Source organism: Portunus trituberculatus, chromosome 36, assembly GCF_017591435.1.
Source record: "Portunus trituberculatus isolate SZX2019 chromosome 36, ASM1759143v1, whole genome shotgun sequence".
NCBI lineage: Eukaryota > Metazoa > Arthropoda > Malacostraca > Decapoda > Portunidae > Portunus > Portunus trituberculatus.
Genome location: NC_059290.1, coordinates 7,666,594 through 7,688,466, shown reverse-complemented (window position 1 = coordinate 7,688,466; position 21,873 = coordinate 7,666,594). Strand labels below are relative to the sequence as shown.

General features: G+C 43.9%; 1 protein-coding gene across 1 annotated transcript in view; it reads right to left on the bottom strand.

The window, feature by feature from the left end:
* Positions 1–1,549: 1,549 nt before the first annotated feature.
* Positions 1,550–21,873, bottom strand: part of LOC123513663 — a 61,324-nt gene continuing 41,000 nt past the window's right edge. Inside the window, 2 exon segments of the mRNA XM_045270977.1 lie at positions 1,550–8,710; positions 9,131–9,493. Of these exon segments, the coding sequence (XP_045126912.1) occupies positions 8,489–8,710; positions 9,131–9,493 (585 nt within the window). The 3' untranslated portion in view covers positions 1,550–8,488.

The window sequence follows — 21,873 nt, the reverse complement described above, 5'->3', positions numbered from 1 at the left end:
AGCGAGTTATGCAGTTTGTTCGATGGTGAAAAGTAGTGGGTTATTCAATCATTTCTGCAAATTTGTGGGTGTTACAGTATCCCATGATCAGACAAGTGGTATTACAGATTAGAATTTACCGGTAAACATTACACAATGTTAACATGTCTGTAATTAGTGACAAATAAAATAAAAGGCTACCCACCTCCCCTGGCAGGAAGGCGGTAGTGAGGCTATCTAGCAGAAAATTAGCTGTTTGAAATTTCACGTTAAGACGGTGACGGTAAATAAATTTTGATTGTGCTGTGATTTTCCAAAGGAAGAAAATATATACAAAATGCCACACACTTACAGTAAGGTGGAGTAAGTTGATATAGTGTTTCTATAACATAAAACACCCGACCGGCCCAGCCGGTGTAACAGTCACCCCGCCACATGCACTTGAATTTCACCCCACGACTAAACAAACTTGTACTTTCACCTCTAGAAGTATTCGCAGAAACTCGTGTTACACCCTGTATTATAATGTGGATAAAACTATACTAGTTGTATACAATAAACATTGGTTTAGTTTACTTACCTTGGTGTTTTTGGTTGGGGTGGAATCTGCTTGCTTGATAGCATGAAGCCAAGCCCGCGCAAGCTTCTCTTCTTTTGGGAATGAAAATAAGCACACCTTTGGCCCACTTTTGTAATTCCCTTTACATAAAGGAACGCAACACTTGGAAGGCATGGCAGAAGGCCTAGTGAGTGCACCAAAACCACTTAAAACAAGACCAAGGCGGAGTTCCAAAACACTCCCGACACACCCAGAAGACGCGGATGGCCTACTCGCACTGACGTCACATCCATCAGGCCTGTATGAGACGGCCGTGGTTCTAAAGGCCCTATCACTCTCATGACGTAAAACAAACACTGCTTCAAATGGCAAACGGCAACGATACCACGCGAATTTTGTCGACATCGTAGTTATAACACTTAAGATACAAAATAACTGAATGATACGAGCTGTATTGTATAAAACTTAATAGATCAGTTTTTTATTTTTTTTCTATCTGCATTAGCTTTAGTCCATCTCGTGTAACATGATTCTCTACCGTATTCTTAGTTTTTTTTTTTTTTTTTTTTTTTTTTACATAAGAGGGAATACCGGCCAAGGACAACAAAAAATATGACAAAAAGAAAGCCTACTGAGGTGCCCGTCCCCAAACAAGTTGTTGTAGTTAGAATGGGGACTCCAATGATAGTATAGGGATCTTTTTTTTTTCCAGTTTTAAATTTTGTGTGAAGAATGTAGGTGTAGTTTGATGCATGTAATCTTGTGTGGAGGAAGAGGGTTGTATTTAGAGGGCAGATTATAACTGCCCTCTTGTGCTGTGAGACAAAGGGAAACGTTCAGGGAGGTCACAGCTGGCTTTAATGATATTTCACAACGCCTGAACCAGTGTTATAAGACCTCACTGGGGTTATTTATCGTCATTCTCATACCTTCCCTTACAGACAACAACTTCAGACAAATACAGATCACGAACAAAAAGCACAAATAAAAGGATGTAATAACAGTTTCGTCTGAGAAAAATGCAAAAAGTTTATTGTTGAAAAGTTTAGTATAAAAAATAATAATGTCTTTTACAAAGTTATGGCACACAACGTTAGACAAGTTAGTGTTATACCCTTCAGAGACCCCACGAAGAGAGGACAGACCAGCGGAAAGGAGTTAGAAGCGAAATAATATTGGAATGCTGACAGACAATGAACCGTGAGAGCGACTGTTGATAGTACCTGTAAAGGAAAATAATAATAATAACATACAATTGATCATACAGACACACAGACGCCCCGATGTATACACAAGGAACAAGAGTTGCAAAGAGGACAACAGAAAAGCACTACAACCATATACAGAATTGTAGTTAATTCATAAGTTAATGATACATGATTTTATAAACATTATATAAAAAAATGAATGAAAGTAAGAGGAGAAAATAAAGAGAGATTCTACATGTATATTAAAAAGATGAGAAAAAATGAGTAAAGTCTGCAGAAATACTAATTATACAACATTAAACCCCAAAAATACATGATATAGAAACGAAACGATGCACACACACACACATATACACACACACATACGCACCCCCAAAAAAATAATAATTATACTACATTCCTACATATATGAGCAAATAGACATGTAACCTTGCTATAACTGTGTGTGTGTGTGTGTGTGTGTGTGTGTGTGTGTGTGTGTGTGTGTGTGTGTGTGTGTGTGTGTGTGTGTGTGTGTGTGTGTGTGTCACTATATGTACACAAGAGGGCACAGTTAAGCACTGCCCCTCCTCCCCCACACCACCACAAGCCTTACCCACAATCCTCTGCCGGCGATAAATGAGGAGCAGAAAGGATTTTGATAAGTTAGTATTAATAAATAAATAATAAGGAGAAAACCTATACTTGAGCACTGCACTTCCTTCCCTTGTTTGCTTGTTTGTTTGTTTGTTTCTGTTCTTTTTTTGTGACTCGTTCTCATCACAAATTTCAAGTACAAGGTGCAAATTAGTCCAATGCTGGTCTTGAAAGTCTCAGCTAACAGGTGCAATCAACTTTTCTTCCATAACATCACAAATGAAAGAACAAAAAGCACTACAACTGATGAACTGCAGCATGACGTGCTGCGCTGTGATCATATTTGTTTTTCACTGCATTTTCTCACACAAGCTTCCAACTCTCTCAGCTGATCCTCAGGGCAGTGGAAAAAAAAAGAAGGAAAACAAACAAAGAAACAATAATAATAACAAGAGTAAATAACAAGACAAATACACATATATATGTACACACACACACACAAAGTTGCACCGAGGCGCGTGGAATGCTTGGGCCAATACGCACAACTCTGGAAAAATTACCATTATTTTTTTTAAGAATCCAAACCTTAGAGTCAATACCTGTGGTTGAATCAGCCCAGGTCGACTAACACCTACATAATTACCTATTTCTGTACCCATAACAAGAGTCAGGGACTGGCAACGTACCTTTCTCATCACTTATTAGTCTGTCTCTGTCTGGCTCTCCCTTGTTCTCCTCACCTCACTCCATACAACCTTGGTAATGTGCGTCAAAGTGATTGAAGAAAAATTATACATCTTTTCTTATGCACTGAAGGAATGAGTCAAATTGTTTAGATATTACTCAACTGACTCATTCATGTATCCACTTCAGTTACTAAGGCTTTGCTCGCCCCTGACTTGAGGTGAATAAAGGATTATTCAGCAAAGAGTCTGTGTTCACATGAAGAAAATGTTATGAACTTTACTTCATACTTCATTTGCTTTTAGACGAACAATTATCTTTTTAAACAAACTTTGATTTTCATGGTTTTGATTCAAACATTATCTTTTTTCCCTTCCACCCTAAAAGCCAAAAGAACACATGACAACCTATCTTCTGTGAACACAGCACGAAGCGAGACAATGTACAAAACTCCTCACGTCTCATAAGGAATACAGAAAAAAATGAGAACCGACAATAGCAACACTTAAAGAGACAATAAAGTGCCAACATACGGGGTGCACATCACAACCCCACTATGAACACACACCTGACCTATCTCACAACACGTCTGATGCACCTTCACATCACCTCACCGTCACGCCAGCTTCATCCTAAACACACTACTACATACACATTATACTGACATTCATCAGTTTTGTTTTGTACACACTGTGCCTCACAGATCTTACTCTTCGCCAGCAAGGCCAACGCTCATCTGTCACATTCACAGCAATTTGCTTGAATGGCAGCACACAGGAATGGGAAATCCATCTGAATGTACCAGATGAAATTAAAACAAACTAAGAAATCATATCCAGATGGCACAAGATTGAGTAAAGAAACTTTCTTGGTTCACAAAGTTGACTTTAAATCATTCATTCAGATGAGATTTCTGTTCTGTAGATGCTAATTACATGTATGTGCTCCTGTAGGTAGACATAACTGCTCACCTATCTTTACAACTCACTAAGATACCAGGTGACAGAAATGAGGCAGAGTCAGCAGCATCATCAGCCATAACACACTAAAATACAAGACAATAGATGATTTCCCTCAACCACTTCCACAAACTACAACAAAAAGGTTGGATGACACTTTATCCTAACAAAAGTGAGATCTAAAGATGAAAAATCTTGTGTCTTCATTGTAAAGTATGTGAGTCCAAGGTTAAATGAAAAACTATTCTCTTTCATACTGAGTCTTGTTAGAGTGAGAAAACTGTTCCCTTCTGCTGCTGTCTGCCTCAACACTGCCACCTGTGCACCTCCTCTCCTCAACACCTGTCTTAATGAACACACCAATTTGGCATAGTCACCTAAAGTATGGCAATGGAAGATACATACAGAACTACACAACACAGTCTTGTATACAACCTTTCAATCCATATATGTATAATATTGTATAAAAAGTGTAGGATTAACATATGCTGATACTGTTGTAGTAGTAGTAGTAGTAGTAGTAGTAGTAGTAGTAGTAGTAGTAGTAGTAGTAGTAGTAGTAGTAGTAGTAGTAGTAGTAGTAGTAGTAGTAGTAGTAGTAGTAGTAGTAGTAGTAGTAGTAGTAGTAGTAGTAGTAGTAGTAGTAGTAGTAGTAGTAAATGTTTTTGTTTTTTGTATCTAAATATCTGAGAAAAGTCTCTTCAGAAACCACTAAGTAAGTTTTGTGTTTCGAAAAGTTTGGCACATCTGTTGCAGGTTTGTTTATACATTGCTGATGCACAGTACACTAGTATTATCATTATCAACTACTGAATAGAACACATATTGACGGAAGGAAGAACGAAATGTTACGGAAGAATCACAAAGTTGCCATCAAAGACAATGGTGTGGTGGACACAACCACAATAACAACACAGTAATGATTGACCATAGTAATAATAATAAAAGATGATCACAAAAATAATGAAGAGAATGTTAATTTCTTCCTTAACACAACACTGATAACAACCCTAAAGAGGTATTGGTTTACTGGAGGGAAGAACAGATTATTGATAAAACTATGATACCTAAACACACAAAGATTCTCTCTCTCTTTCTCTCTTTCTATCTAGAAGCAATAGAATACTTATCCACTTTCCATTTTATCTCTCCTATGTCTATATCGCATTTTTCCTCTATTTCCTTTTCTCCTTCACAACAGGTATTCCTTTTTTACTCTCTGTCACTGTTTTTCTGTAATTTTCCGTCCCCACAATGATAACACAACGTGACTCGCCTAAACACTGTGACGCACGTAACACTCCTCACCTCAACAACACATCAACACAGTAACACTTGGACTACCGCAAAAAAATTGAGCATACGTGGGAGTCTTTGGCACAACCTTCTCTCTCTCTCTCTCTCTCTCTCTCTCTCTCTCTCTCTCTCTCAACAGGCAGAATGTTTGTTCACCACTTAAGAATTGAGCAACATAAAGTACATTAATTAAACTATCATTATAGAATCTGATATCTTTGATCTGTTCTGAGCCAATAGGTTTTATGCCCTTCATCATCTGTCTATCACTCTGTCTATCTAACTCTGGCGGAAGAGAAATCATTGAGCCTTGGGGATTTCTACTAGAATTTGGCTAACCAGGTGATATCTACTTTTCCTATTCTTCTACTTCTAATGCTTAATTTTATCCTTCTTTCACATTCACAGCTGATTCTAAGTTTTGCAGGTAAATACTGGAATGAAATGTAATCTTTCTCTCCGTTGTGTCTCACTTCCAGACTTAAACATTCTTTGAGTTAAGCTACAACAAGCTCCTAGTGTTGCTTCTTCACCTCCTTTGATGATGGAGCCTTTATATCTTATCACTGATATCAGCTTTTTGCTTCTTTGCCACTTAAAGAAACACTAAATAACTGCAATCTACATATCCAACCTGAACTCTCACTCTCTCCCTCTCAAACACATATACAGGAGCTGGAAATAGTGTTCTCTCTCTCTCTCTCTCTCTCTCTCTCTCTCTCTCTCTCTCTCTCTCTGTCTCTCTCTCTCCCTGTCAATCAATCCATCTGTTTGACACTTCATTACATTTGCAGTTTACAAAATATTTGGCGACTTGTGACTTAAACTTATTAAAATCAAACAATGAACAAATTAGCAAGTTTGTATCAATACTGTTTTGAAGTGGAAGCCTTTGATGTCTACAGATGCAAATGTAAATATCAAATACTTACAAAATATGGAAGAATCACATATTGTCACCATGTAAATCCATCAACTTCAGTGTTCAAGATGAATAATGTTTCACTCATCACACACATCCAGACCAGAGTTGAGGAAATGAGTCACTGATTTTCAAAGTAAAAGTAAACAGTGAAAAGTTTGTTCACTCTCCTTGAATGTGTAAAAGTAACTGATGAGGATTTAACTTAATGAGAACCTTTTAAAGAAAATATTACACCACAAATGGTAAAGAATAACTGGAGGAGACTAAAACACAACCATGAGAGAAACACTACAGGAAGTCACCAACACACACACACAAACACACACACACACACACACACACACACACACACACACACACACACACACACACCAAGAAACTCATCCTTCTGTATTTAAGAATTTTCTCATCAACCTTCCTCAAATCTACTTCACTACCTCATTTGAAAAGTTGAGGCAATAAACAAATGCCTCTTTCTTACACTCTTCCACCTGCCCCATGGAAACTAATTCAGGAGGTGTACAATTACTTGGCATTTGGAAGCAATACAATACTGATCAATTGTCTGCATTACATGCCTACCTTCCTGATTCCTCTAAAGCATTTAATAATACAAAAACTGTACTTCCTTGATCCACATTACTGTCTTTCAATAAACAATAAGAATCCACTGTGTTTCCTTAATCCACACTCCTGTCTCTCAATAAACAATAAGAATGCAGTGTACTACATCTAATTCATTACCATTTCTCACTACTGAACTCAAGACGAGAGCCAATCTGGTAGCGCTTTGGTGATAAACTCTACCAGTCCATGGAACCAAACACTTTATCATTCTGACCACACTATTACTCCATTATCCTAACTCGACTCCAAGAGAAAAAATTGACACACACTGTTCTTACTCTAGTCGTACAACCATTCTGAGAAGTGAGTGACGCATCATAACTAGTCTTGATCAAAGAACAAAGAATAAACATCACATCTAGTTATAGGGACTGGAAAGGGATATTGTTAAGCTAAACAGTAAACACTAACAACCAAGACACAACCTCAAAATAACCTGCTCACTGTGTTACCTTTGAGCATTACCTTCTACACACACACACACACACACACACACACACACACACACACACACACACACACACACACACTGAATAAATAAAGATAAGTTTCCTAATCCAGGCTATACATTGGCCACATCCAGGCTCACAGCATCTGACACATATGTTTTGTATGCACATGTTGTCTTGTATCCACTGCCTAGTACTGTCTCCTCCTCTCACACATTCTCAATTTGAAGTTTTAATCTTTATCATCTGAACTGTTGATTTTGTTCTACTTAACATTCTCACATTCTTTTTACACAAACAGCTCAATACAGTGTTTCTCTTTCACACAATGCACCTCTCTCTCTCTCTCTCTCTCTCTCTCTCTCTCTCTCTCTCTCTCTCTCTCTCTATCTAAACTTTCACCTAATCTCTGTCATCTGAACTGCTGACATTGCATCCTGCTTCACATTCTCACATTCATAAACACATCTCAGTGTAATCTCTCTCTCTCTGGGAAATTTTATTCTCCCTCTTTCTGAATTATTGGTGTCATGTCCTACTTCACAGTAATATTCACACACACACACACAGACACACACACACACACACACACACACACACACACACACACACACACTACATCCTTGTTGGAAATAATCTCTGACTCGCCCCACGTCACAGCTGTTCATATGGCAAAAAAAGTGAGTTACATTTTGGCTTCATTCACGTGAGCTTGTCGGGACCCACAGCTGAGGCCAGGCTGTAAAAAACAAGGGTTGTGTGTTTTTATCTTAACACCTGAAAGGGTTGCTTGTGATGCTTGAATAGTGACTGAACTTGACTCTTTGTTACAGAACTGGACGTGTGTTTGATACATAGTAAAAATATTGCAGTTTGTTGTGTGAAATATGAGCTTTGTGTTTGCTAAAATGGAGGACAAAGTGAGGTTTGTCCAAGGATATTTAAGTCAAGGTAACAGGTAAGGTTATTCTCACTATTCTATGACATCTCATTTTCCATGAGCATGCAGAGGAAGCCCCCGAGGCACACCCACAATTTGTGATCCTGGCCTCGCCCGCTGCAGGTCCCACAACTAGTGTAACTAACGATGACACTCTATACATCACTTCCTAGACTGTTCTTACACCAGTAGTTAAAAAAGTACTCCTCAGGCACAAACCTTTGGCCTATAGTGGATAAATACTTCATTTTGGCAACCGAATAGAAAATATAATCTATGGGAATCTCTAGTTCATGTTGTACTTCATGTGGAGAACGTTGTTGAGGTGAGACTCATCCACCAGGCCCATGGTTTGGCAGGCCTGGCGGGCGTGGCCACACACGTCGTGGGCGTAGGCACAGGTGGCGGGCACAGAGAGGATCTTGCGGGCCAGCAGGCGGAGGGTGGAGAGGCCTGAAGCTGATGTGCCCGACCACCACCCCAGGATGTCATCGTCCTCGAGGTGCACCTGTGGAGGGTGGCACAGTAAAACAGGTGCTGAGGGATGGTACAAAGGTGACTAGGGTCTGGCTTGTGTTGGGAGGGTGGCAGGTGTGGTGTTGGCAGGGTGAGTGGCAGGTGTTCAAAGATGCTGGGAAGGGAAACTGAAAAGTGTGAGTGATTAAAAAGGTTCACTGAAATTTGCTCAAGAGGGTCGCCTGATAAAAACTCCAATATTGACACACACACACACACACACACACACAAGTATCAGAAGTTCCTCATTTCTCATTCTCACAATAAAGTTGACAAAAAGTATATAATGAAAGTATATAATGAACCTCTCACTTCAATAAAACCAATAAATAACTGACTAACATAAAACTTATCCCACTAACCACCCATCTATCTGTCTATCTATCTGTCTGTAGGTGCGTGGCAGACCAACCTTCATGTTGACATAGGCCATGATCTCCTCGCTATCAGAAACAGAGGTGTCGGGGGCCGGGTTGTCCATGTACTCCCGGAACGGATGGCCCTCCTGCGTGCTGTTGTTGGTGGTGGCGTTGGAGGCGTCCGGTGAGGCTTGGCTGGTAGGGGTGGACGAGGAGGACGAGGACGAGGAGGTGGTGGTGCTGGTGGTGGTGGATGTGGCGGTGGTGGTGGAGTTGTGGTTGTGGGTGTGGCTGTTGGCGCGTCTGTTGTGAGTCTTCAAGTTGAGCACGCCGGAGTTGGCCTCAGTCACCGCCACGGACTTCATCATCTCCAGCACGTGGCGGTGCACCTCGCCCTTCTCCGTCTCCGACAACACCTGCAGGGAGGGAAGGACAGGTGAGTCATAGGGAAGAAGCACGCTGAGTCAAGGGTGAGTCAGGGGGTAAATCCTAGTCCTTCCACTGGGAAAACGAGAGAGAGAGAGAGAGAGAGAGAGAGAGAGAGAGAGAGAGAGAGAGAGAGAGAGAGAGAAGCAAAAGAAAAAAAAACTGTAAAGAAAAAGAAATCACACAAAAAACGCAAACTTTATGAAAAAGATAAAGACACAAGAAAGAAGGGAAAAAAATAAAGAAAACACGGAAAGGAAACTTAAAACAAACCACTCAGAGCACACACAAAAACCATCAAATTATTATCAATTCTCAGTATAAAAATCCACAGGTAAAAATTGAACACGGTCGGTAGATCAGTGCGAGGCGAGGCGGAGAGGCGCACCCAAGCGGCACTAACTTGTATATTTGTCAGTGCTGAGGCGCCGCTGATGGCAGGGAGGGAGGGACAGGGAGGGAGGGACACAGGAAGAGCAAGGGGAGAGTGAGGGAGGAAGGCGTGGGTGGCTGTCCTCATCCCTCACACCACCGCGATCACCACCATCATCCTAATGCTTCAAAATAGCTCTCAAAATTCTCTAAGTTTGAGTTACGCCACCAAATCAATCACGTTTTCTTTTACGTCGTCATTTTCTACGTATCATCCTCAAACATTTCGGCGTCTTTCGTTTGATGAGGCTGTGTTGTGAGTTGCTAGGACTTGTCATTGTATTTGCATGAGTATACACAGTTTAGTAACGGTATGATCTGTTGGGAAAGCACCACTCAAAACCCGACAACTCATACCTGGTCTCTGAAAACAGTCTGGAGTGAGAACAAAGCAATCTCGTCACGGTGTCAGAGGAAGCAATGGTTAACACGTAATATAAAAACACACTCCTCTACTCATTTAAATAGGAACGTTCTGCACATCCTTAATATAAAGCTTTCAAAATACGGATTAAAGAGTTAGAAATCAGTTAAGACAAGTGATATATAATTACTTCCTTATAAAACACATAATACAATAAATAGCACATTTCTCTACCTACTTCTCTCAGTTAAATAGGGAAAGTTTAGCACCCCCCCACGCGAGTCAAGTCATTCAGTGAAGGGAGTTAGAAGAATAATAGGTAAAAAAAAGAGAGTACAGTAAAAACACAATACAATAACACATTTCTCTGTGTTTCTCAGTTAAGTCAGAAAGTTCAGCACATCAGCGGGTCGGTCAGTCAGTCAAGGATAACAAAGCAAAATGGAGTTAGAAGGATAAAAGGAAAAAAAACTAAAAACACATAATACAATAACACATTTCTCTACGCCTCTCAGTTAAATAGGAAAGTTTAGCACCTCCTCTTTCCCCGCGAGTCAGTCAGTCAAGGGTAACAAAGCGGGAGGCGAGGCGCGGCGCATCTCACACGGCAAGGACATGAATAATAACAGCCAACGCTCCTCGCCCTTACACACACACACACACACACACAAGCTCCGCGCGGTCTAGGAGGAAAAAAAGGTCTCATGAAAATAAAAGCCCTTGCCAGCACGTAAATCACTGAGCGCTTAACGTCCTTCTTGATGCGCGGGAAGGAAAGAGGGAGGGGTGGTTTGGGAAGATGTGGTGGTGGTGGTGGTGGTGGTGACAACAGCTGGTAACCTTCACACACACACACACACACACACACACACACACACATACTATTACAAATTCTATCCATGTAAATGTTCTATGCTATTTCGTAACTGTAATGCCAACTTTCTTTGTCTATTTAGCACTGAAATAAGAGCACGCGATGATTGAAATTGTACAAGTAATGAATAGAGAGGGAAAGCAGTGAAAGCACACACACACACACACACACACACACACACACACACACACACACACACACACACACACACACACACACACACACACACAGTATTGTCAAACGTTTCAGCTGCTTTATCTTTAAGTCCCAACAAGCTGTGATACGAGCCACTGGGAGTTTGAAGACTGTTTTATTTCCGGATATAGAGACAATTTATCACGAATCTTGCATCATCAACGAAGACGAAGGAGAAGTAAGAGGAGGAAGAGAACGACAGCAACAATGAATAAGAAAAGAAAGAGCCAAGATAACACCACTAATCATCTCTGCAGGCTTTGCAAATCATCAGAGGAAACAAAGCGAGCAGGAAACACGACCACCACACTTGAGTCTCACGGATCCACTTCCTCCAGCAACACACATGGCGGTATAGGCTCTTGCGACCTTGAAAAATGCACAATAGCTCATCCTTGGCAGCGCGAGGCTCATCCGCTATTGTTTGGTTGAGCACGGGAGCCTTGGCACGCCGCGGGGGTCACACATTACGAGGCGAGCTGTCATTGTTTCTCGCACTGCCACCGCTACCAACGTCACCACCAAGATTTTTTAACGCTCCAGTTTTTTTTTTTTTCTATGGAAAGCGATGTGACTGTGGTGATAAGGGTGATATAGCAACATACAGGCGCACGCACACGCACACGCACACGCACACACACTATACCTCACGTGTCTGAATGTTTTTTTTTAGTACAAAGATCGTCCCAGAGAGAGAGAGAGAGAGAGAGAGAGAGAGAGAGAGAGAGAGAGAGAGACTTCACCTTCCCTCACACACCATGTACTCCATCACGCAATCACACCAACTCTGTCCTTCGGCTACACACACACACACACACACACACACACACACACACACACACACACACACACACACACACACACCATTACTCCCTCCTCCTCCCTCCCACGTCATGAGCTCAGGAACTAATGACTCGCCCGGAAGCAATAAACAGAAGCTTCTCTCCCACATGAACTCAGGAGAAGGAGGGGCGAGGTGGGAAGGGGCGGCAGGTGACACGTAAAGAGGTAACAAATGGGGAATGAAAGAGTTATTGTCTGTGTGTTCATCATCATCATCATCATCATCATCATCATCATCTTCTTCTTCTTCATCCTCTTTTTCATTTCGTTCACACCAATCATGTCGTTTTCATCTGTTGTTTCTTGTTTTTCTATTACTTTTTTATTTTTTTCCTATTTCTCTTTTTATGTCAAGTTTTGTTCGTTGCCTCTTCCTTTCTTCTCCTTGTCTGCTCGCGTGTTCCTCCTCCTCCTCCTCCTCCTCCTCCTCCTCCTCCTCCTCCTCCTCCTCCTCCTCCTCCTCCTCGTTACACACATAAGGTCGTGTGAATTTTGTTCAACATTTCTATAATAAAATTGAGAGAGAGAGAGAGAGAGAGAGAGAGAGAGAGAGAGAGAGAGAGAGAGAGAGAGAGAGAGAGAGAGAGAGAGAGAGAGAGAGAGAAGTGGGTGTGGGTGAGAAATAAGTGGATGAGTGAGAGAAAAGATGGAGAGGAAAGGAGAGAGGACAATGGAGGGAGAGAAAGTGGTGTGTGTGTGTGTGTGTGTGTGTGTGTGTGTGTGTGTGTGTGTGTGTGTGTGTGTGTGTGTGTGTGTGTGTGTGTGTGTGTGTGTGTGTGTGTGAATATGCCACTGATAAAAGGTAAAGGATCCACACTCACACTTACACTCATACACATACTCACATACACTCTCTCTCTCTCTCTCTCTCTCTCTCTCTCTCTCTCTCTCTCTCTCTCTCTCTCTCTCTCTCCTTTCCCTATGAACTTTCCCTCAAACTTTAACATTCCCTGTGGTAAAATAAAGCAAATGTTAAAAAGTTACATCATTTTTGGGGCAAAACTTTAAGCCCAAGACTTTAAATAAACAAAAATGAATAAAGTAAACCTAACTGAACTAAATCATAACATATCTTGGTGTTCCTCAAATTTACTTCCATGTTGAATGTTGAGAGTCAGAGTGAGGGTGTGAATGAGTGAGTGTGCAGTGTGCGTGGCCAGGATGGAGGCAGGGGAGAGGGAGTGAGGGGAGAGGAGGGAGAGGGGAGAGGAGGGAGTTAGCGCCTCTACCTCCCCGGTGCTTCTAGTCACCCTCATATCCTCATCAAAACACAATCCACCACACCACCACTCGCTTCCTCCCCTTACCACCCACACCCACGAACCTCACACCCCTCCTCCCCCCACCAGCCTCCTGCACGCCTGCCCCTCACCTCCCCCAACACATGCTCCCCCGCCCCAGCTGCGCCGCGCCTCCCCGTCAAGGCCTCAACAAGCTCGTGGCGTCGGTACAATCTGACAAATCGTGACGTTGTTTTTGCGATTCTGTGGCAACAACAACAACAAGTCCACGATAACAACACTGACTACTCTCCCTCCCCCTCTCCCTTTCTATCTCTCTCTTTGGAAAAGTACCTCTCTCTTTATCTATCCCTCCCTTTCTCTTCCACGCCTCTATTTTTTCTTCGGCCTTTGATCCTCTCCCTCTTCTTCCCCTTCAGGTGTTCAGGTGCAACTAATAAAGCGTCCCTCCCTCTCACACATACTCAGGTGACTCGACCAACAATCATTACAGGTGTGACATCGGTGGTGGTGGTGGTTAGTAGTAGTAGTAGTAGTAGTAGTAGTAGTAGTAGTAGTAGTAGTAGTAGTAGTAGTAGTAGTAGTAGTAGTAGTCCTTTTTTTCGTGTGTGTGTGTGTGTGTGTGTGTGTGTGTGTGTGTGTGTGTGTGTGTGTGTGTGTGTGTGTGTGTGTGTGTGTGTGTGTGTGTGTTTATCTTGTATATTTATAGTGATTTGTTGTCTATCTAGTGTGTTAGTGCAAGAGTAACCTAACTGACCATACTAGCTATTGAAAGTATGCTGTGATGAGATAAGGTCAATAAATTACCTATCCATCTATCTATTTCAACCTATCTCTATCTATCTATCTATCTATCTATCTATCTATCTATCTATCTATCTATCTATCCATCCATCCATCCATCCATGCATTCACCCATTCATCTATCTATCTATCTATCTCCAGCCAGGTATGCACTCCCGTCTCACCTGTGTTACCTGTCCCTTTCATTTCCTTCACTCCCTCAGCCTCTCTAAAGCTGCATCAACACCACAAGTTTCCTCTCCTTCGGGCAGTCTTCTCTCTCGCTTTTCCCCATAGCTACGAACTCCTACCTCCTCTCTCTCTCTCTCTCTCTCTCTCTCTCTCTCTCTCTCTCTCTCTCTTAGGCCTATAAATCCTCTCCCAGAAAAGGTGTATACAGGTAAGGCGCCTCTCCAGCCACTCACAAAGATATAAAGTTCACTTGAGTAGAGAGAGAGAGAGAGAGAGAGAGAGAGAGAGAGAGAGAGAGAGAGAGAGAGAGAGAGAGAGAGAGAGAGAGAGAGAGAGAGAGAGAGAGAGAGAGAGAGAGTAATGAACAGGTAGCAGGTAGATCACAGGTAAGACTTCATCACCCTTATTACCTATTCTCCCCTTCCCCCCCCCTTGGAGTCTCAGCGTTACCTGGACACTGCCTTCACTGCGCCGAGTACCGCTTCAGTTCCTCCAACGCTTATCACCCTTATTTCCATGATTTGACACTAACGCTCTCTCTCTCTCTCTCTCTCTCTCTCTCTCTCTCTCTCTCTCTCTCTCTCTCTACGTAGGTGTTTTTTTTCATATTTTATTGCTTTGTTATTGTTTTTATCATCACAATTATTTCTTCTTCTTGTTCTTCTTCTTCTTCTTTTTCTTGCTTTGTGTGGTTAAACAGTACAGCATTTAGTTAACTTTGACGAATTCTCTCTCTCTCTCTCTCTCTCTCTCTCTCTCTCTCTCTCTCTCTCTCTCTCTCTATGGATGAAGGTAAATATAATAGTAATGGTAATGATTTTGTTTTGCTTGGTTTGGTTTGGTTAGGTTAGGTTAGGTTGGATTGGGTTGGGTTGGGCTGAGGTAGGTTGGGTTGGGTTGGGTTGGGTTGGGTTGGGGTGAATTAAGTTAGGCTAGGTTGTGTTGTGTTGGGTTGGGTTAGGTTAGGTTAGGCTGAGGTAGGTTAGGTTAGGGTTGTTGTGTTGGGTTGGGGGTTAGGTTAGGTTGAGGTAGGTTAGGTTGGGTTGGGTTGGGTTAGGTTAGGTTAGGTTAGGCTGAGGTAGGTTAGGTTAGGTTGTGTTGTGTTGTGTTGGGTTAGGTTAGGCTGAGGTAGGTTAGGTTGGGTTGGATTGGGTTAGGTTAGGTTAGGTTAGGCTGAGGTAGGTTAGGTTATGTTGGGTTGGGTTGGGTTGGGTTAGGTTAGGCTGAGGTAGGTTAGGTTGGGTTGGATTGGGTTGCACAGAGTTAATAATACTTACTAGTAGTTGTTTTGGTGTTAATTTCTTTCAGTATCACTTATTATTTTCATTTCCTTTCTTTTATGGGTCTGAGCATCAAATAAACTCAACTCTTCATATTTTTCTTCTTTTTCTTGTTTTACTTTTTCGTCACATATTCGTGATGTTAGTTGAAGTTTGTTCGTATAAAGTTTTTTTTTTCACTTCATTTCTTTCCCAGTTACTATCATTATGTATTTTCTTCTTCTCCTTTGTTTTAATTCTTTTTTTTTTGCGTCGAGAGAGAGAGAGAGAGAGAGAGAGAGTGTGTGTGTGTGTGTGTGTGTGTGTGTGTGTGTGTGTGTGTGTGTGTGTGTGTGTGTGTGTGTGTGTGTTTCAAAGTATTTTACGTGAACACACACACACACACACACACACACACACACACACACACACACACACACACACACTCTTGGCACGGTCGCTGGTGTCCTGTTTGTTTGGCAATTGACAAAGCTCTACCCCCACCCCCCCTCTCCCTTCCGTGTCCTCTCCTCTCCCTTTCTCTCTCTCTCTCCCTCCTCTCACTGCATCTCCTCCCTCCACCCCACCCTCTCACCTTCCTTCCCTCCTACGTCCACACGCATCACATGTATATATTTAAAACAGTCATGGCAGTGTGTGTGTGTGTGTGTGTGTGTGTGTGTGTGTGTGTGTGTGTGTGTGTTCTTCTCTTCTCTTCTCATCAATGTAAGTTAATCCCAGACAAAACACGGGATATTTCAAGAACTCTAGTGAATCTTCAGAAAAATCAGGATAATACACGAAGAAATCTGGAGTGTCTACTGATTTTTTTTGTTTTGGTCATCTTTCGTGGTAAGGAGCGTGAAGATCTGACTGGTTGCTGCGTCACTCTCTCTCTCTCTCTCTCTCTACGTAGTGTGGTTGGTCTGTTGTGGCGCGTGTCCCTCCTCCTCCTCCTCCTCCTCCTCCTCCTCCTCCTCCTCCTCCTCCTCCTCCTCCTCCTCCTCCTCCTCCTCCTCTCCTCCTCCTCCTCCTCCTCTTCTTCTTCTTCTTCTTCTTCTTCTTCTTCTTCTTCTTCTTCTTCTTCTTCTTCTTCTTCTTCTTCTTCTTCTTCTTCTTCTTCTTCTTCTTCTTCTTCTTCTTCTTCTTCTTCTTCTTCTTCACCACCACCACCATCACTCATCTCCATCACCACCACCACCACCATCACCACTACCATCACCACCACCATCACCACTTACCTCCTATCCTTTTTCCTCCTTCTCTTCAAAAACATAATCACCTTTCTCCTACTCCTCTTCCTCCTCCTTTTCTCTCCTTCATTTCCTCCTCCTCCTCCTCCTCCTCCTCCTCCTCCTCCTCCTCCTCCTCCTTCTCCTCCTCTTCCAGGATTTCCAGAATGTATATCTTTGAATGGCTAGGCTTGAGAGCACCACACACACACACACACACACACACACACACACACACACACACACACACACACACACACACACACAAAGGACAAAAGTAAGAAGAGGTTCGAGAATAAGTGAGAAGAAAAGGCAAGGAAGAAAGAAATGAGAGAGAGAGAGAGAGAGAGAGAGAGAGAGAGAGAGAGAGAGAGAGAGAGAGAGAGAGAGAGAGAGAGAGAGAGAGAGAGAGAGAGAGAGAGAGAGAGAGAGAGAGAGAGAGAGAGAGAGAGAGAGAGAATCTTTACCTACTGGGCAAGAGAGAAGGAGGAGAGAAAATAAATAACAAGAAGAGAAGGATTGAGAAAATAGAGAAGAAAATAGGAAGAAAATGAACTCTAACCTAACCTATCTCACACACACACACACACACACACACACACACACACACACACACACACACACACAAACCTTCACAAACAAAGCAAACGAACACGAATGAACAGAGAGAGAGAGAGAGAGAGAGAGAGAGAGAGAGAGAGAGAGAGAGAGAGAGAGAGAGAGAGAGAGAGAGAGAGAGAGAGAGAGAGAGAGAGAGAGAGAGAGAGAGAGAGAGAGAGAGAGAGAGAGAGAGAGAGAGAGAGAGAGAGAGAGAGAGAGAGAGAGAGAGAGAGAGAGAGAGAGAGAGAGAGAGAGGCATCAGGTAGCTGGAGGCTGTGAGGGGAAACTGGAAGGGAGGGGAAAGAGGGGAGAAAGGGTCGGAGGGGACGCTAGGTATTGGCTGAGGCGCGGAGGGCTTAGCTAGGAGGAAGAGGGGAGAGGAAGAGGGAAAGAGGGCTCGAGGAAGGGAAGGCATGAGGGAGAGCCAACATAAGGGGAGAGAGTGGAAAAAAGAGAGGGGAGAGAGGTAAGGGGAGAAAGAGGAGTATGCAGAGAGAGAGAGAGAGAGAGAGAGAGAGAGAGAGAGAGAGAGAGAGAGAGAGAGAGAGAGAGAGAGAGAGAGAGAGAGAGAGAGAGAGAGAGAGAGAGAGAGAGAGAGAGAGAATATTATGAAACCCAACTAAAGCAAAGAGACGAGGGAAACAGGAGGAGGAGGGAAAGAGATGGAGGAGGAGGAGGAGGAGGAGGAGGAGGAGGAGGAGGAGGAGGAGGAGGAGGAGGAGGAGGAGACGGCAGAAGTGGTGGTGGTGGTGGAAGGCGGCGTCCGGAGGAAAGGAAAAGGAAGAGAGAGAGAGAGAGAGAGAGAGAGAGAGAGAGAGAGAGAGAGAGAGAGAGAGAGAGAGAGAGAGAGAGAGAGAGAGAGAGAGAGAGAGAGAGAGAGAGAGAGAGAGAGAGAGAGACCCAAGTATTGACGCCCCAAGACCCGCTGATGGCCACGGTCCACTCACACAATGCTTTATTACTTCGCCGGCACCAGGGAGGAGGAGGAGGAGCTGGAGGAGGAGGAGGAGGAGGAGGAGGACGAGGAGGAGGAAGAGGAGGAGGAGGAGGAGGAGTAAACAAGCCTGAGACTCCAGCAGCTGCCACCAGAAGGACGAGACAAGGGGTTTAGGTGGTGGTGGTGGTGGTGGTGGTGGTGGTGGTGGTGATGCGAGATGAGATAGTAGCGGTGGTGATGGTGATGGTGTACCGGGGAAAGCTTTCAGGATGATGGTGGTGAAGGTGGTGAAGATGGTCGTGGTTGTGGTGACGGAAGAGGGGGGAAGAGTGGTAGCAGTGAGTCAGAAAGGAGGAGGAGGAGGAGGAGGAGGAGGAGGAGGAAGGCTGGTGGCGGTGCTGAGATGGAAGAATTTCTGAAGGCGAGGGTCGGTGCGAGAGGCGTGTTGAGGGAACCTAATGATAAAATTGAGAGGGACACGTGACGGAGAGAGAAAGAGAGGAAAGAGACGACGCGGCGGGAGGAGGAAAGACAGACGGGGAGATTAAAGAAGATGAAGAAGAAGAAGAAGAAGAAGAAGCAAAACGGCGAAGGAGAGGAAGACGAGAGAGAAAGATTAAGGAGAATATAAATGATAAGAAACTCGGAAAACGAATAGGGGAGAAAGATAGAAGAGAGAAGAGAGAGAGAGAGAGAGAGAGAGAGAGAGAGAGAGAGAGAGAGAGAGAGAGAGAGAGAGAGAGAGAGAGAGAGAGAGAGAAGAGGAAAGAAAGATTAAAGAGTTGGCCGTGGTGTTGGTGATGGTGGTGGTGATGGTGGTGTAGGTGTTGTGAGTAACTTTTAATGGCGAGGCAGATCAGATGGTGTAATGAAGCTGGACTGAGAGAGGAAGGAGAGAAAGAGAGAGAGAGAGAGAGAGACTAAGGGAGAGCGAGAGAGAGCTGTTAAATAAGAGAGGGCCAACTTGGAAGGGATGGTGGCGAGGGCTCTGTAGTGGTGGAACAACCCGCTGGGAGAGGGGCTTCACCAGGGGGGTTTGTGGGGCGGCTGGGGCCTGAAGGGGGGGCAAAGAGCAGCTCAGTAATGGAAAAGTTAGCGTAAGAGGCTCCAGGGGGGAAGAACACACGCTGGGGAAGGGAAAACAAAACGGAAGGATCACACACCACTGGAGAATGAAGTTGTGTTCTTAAGCGCATGTGCTGCAACACTCTGTCACGCCCCTGCCTCAAAGTGTTAGTCTAGTTTAAGTAACGCGGGAATTTTAAGGGCGATTTCACGATTCCAGTGACAGAATAACAAGATTTCTACATTATTCACAGGAGGAACGCTCTTGAAAACCCGGGTGATCGTATTTGTGGCCTTTGAAAATAGACGCAGTGTGAGAACAAAGGACGGAAATGAAAAACGCTTCCACGACTGTTTTCTAAGGCCACGGAGATGACAAGCCTGGTTCTCAAGGGCGTTTCTCCTTTCAGAATAGTAGCAATATTGTTAATCTGCCACTAGAGCGGTGAAAACATCCTTAAAGACCCGTGAAGCTTCAACTATACAGCCTTTAGAGAGCAGTGGAGGTACGGCGCTATAGTGGTATGATTCAGCCACACGCCGCCTCGCTCCCAGCCACGCCACGGGTAATTAGTCACGCCACGTCTGGTTATAAAGCCTTTACTTATTAAAGACCCTTGCTTACAGTCACACTATGCCTCATTACAACCATACCTCCTCCACACCTGCGGCAACACACCTGACTGACCCACGCTTAGACACCACATACAAGAATCACACCTGATGCACTTACTGTCACTCTATCTGATTCACACCTGTGTCACACCTGCACCTTTATGTCTAATTAAGCAGCCACACCTGAAGCCTCGCCACACGTGAGCGCCGGAACTAACTCCCAGCAAGTCACACACCTGAACCACACCTCGCCTGATTGTAAAGCCGCGTCTCAGGTAGGTAATGAAAGAGCCACACCTATACTACAGCATCCTTAATTAGTCACACCTGAGCACCACCACACCTTACACATCCACAAAAGAAAACAAGATCACAACACCAGCATAGAACCTCCTACCATGATCATTTTGGTGTGAAACTGGAGAAAAAACAACAGAGACAAAGAATGGAAGTTAGGAATGAGAATAACAAGAATCAGAAGCTTTAGGAGGCCGAAGAAGAAGAAGGATGTCCTCTAGGTATGTAGAAGGAGTAGAAGGAGGAGTAGGAGGACACGCCAGGCCGCTTCGAACACACACAGGCACTCAGCGAATCAGAATCAGCCTTCCCTCTTGGTATGCTGCCCTCCCCGCCACGCCAACCCTCCTGTAATACTGAGGAGGCCATGAGGACCAGACGTGGCATGCATACTGGCGAAGGGGCAGGCGAGGGAGTGTCTTGGACGTAAGGGTGATGTTGCAGACCCTCCTCCACCTCCTCCACCACAAACACTCCACCTGTAACTTGAAACCCTTGATCCACATGCCTGCACCCTCCATCTTGACTGAAACCCCTGTAAAACTCACGAACAGGGGTGAAATAACGCACTTTGATACTTTAGAGTCACGAGAACAGTTTGGCGTGTCAGAAGGGAGAGTGGGCGAAGTGGTGGGGAGTGAATGGGTGTCCAGGAGGCGCAGGGCATCTCAGGAGTCAAGTCACATGTTATAGATCTTTATTTAGACTGGTTCGTGTGTGTGTGTGTGTGACGTGGTGACGCTTGGGACAGCCTTCCTCAGAGGCGAGTCTTGTCATGCCTAGGCTGAAGGAGGCCTGTGTGGCGTGAGGAATGGAGGAATGGACGGGTGGAAGGATGGAGGCATGAGTGGCGGAGGACATGAAGAGTAGGAACTGAAGGATAACAGAAAGGATGGAAGAACTGAACAGGATGGAAGAAAAGAGAGAAGGAAGGCATTGACTGAGAAAGACACGAAGGAATTGAAGGAGAAATGAAAGGCACGATGGAGGAATGCAAAGAAGAAAGGATGGAGGGGAAGAGGGAGGAAGACAAGATATACAGGAATGAGGAATAACAGAGAAAAGCAAAAAACACTTAAGATATTGAAAGAGAGAGGGGGAGAAAAGAGAACAGGAACACAGGCAGATAAAGAAGGAAGAGGAACAAAGGAATGAAGGAATGAGAGGAAGAGAGAGAGAAGAGAAGAGAAGAGAGAGAGAGAGAGAGAGAGAGAGAGAGAGAGAGAGAGAGAGAGAGAGAGAGAGAGAGAGAGAGAGAGAGAGAGAGAGAGAGAGAGAGAGAGAGAGAGAGAGAGAAGAGGGGAAATACCAGGATGAGTCAGGTCCGTGAGTCACGTGATGACACCTCCCACCCCTCACCCTCTCCCCTCACCTCAGCATCCACCCTATCTATTCACGCCCATCTACACTCACATCCACCTGGCACCTTATCCTCCATCTA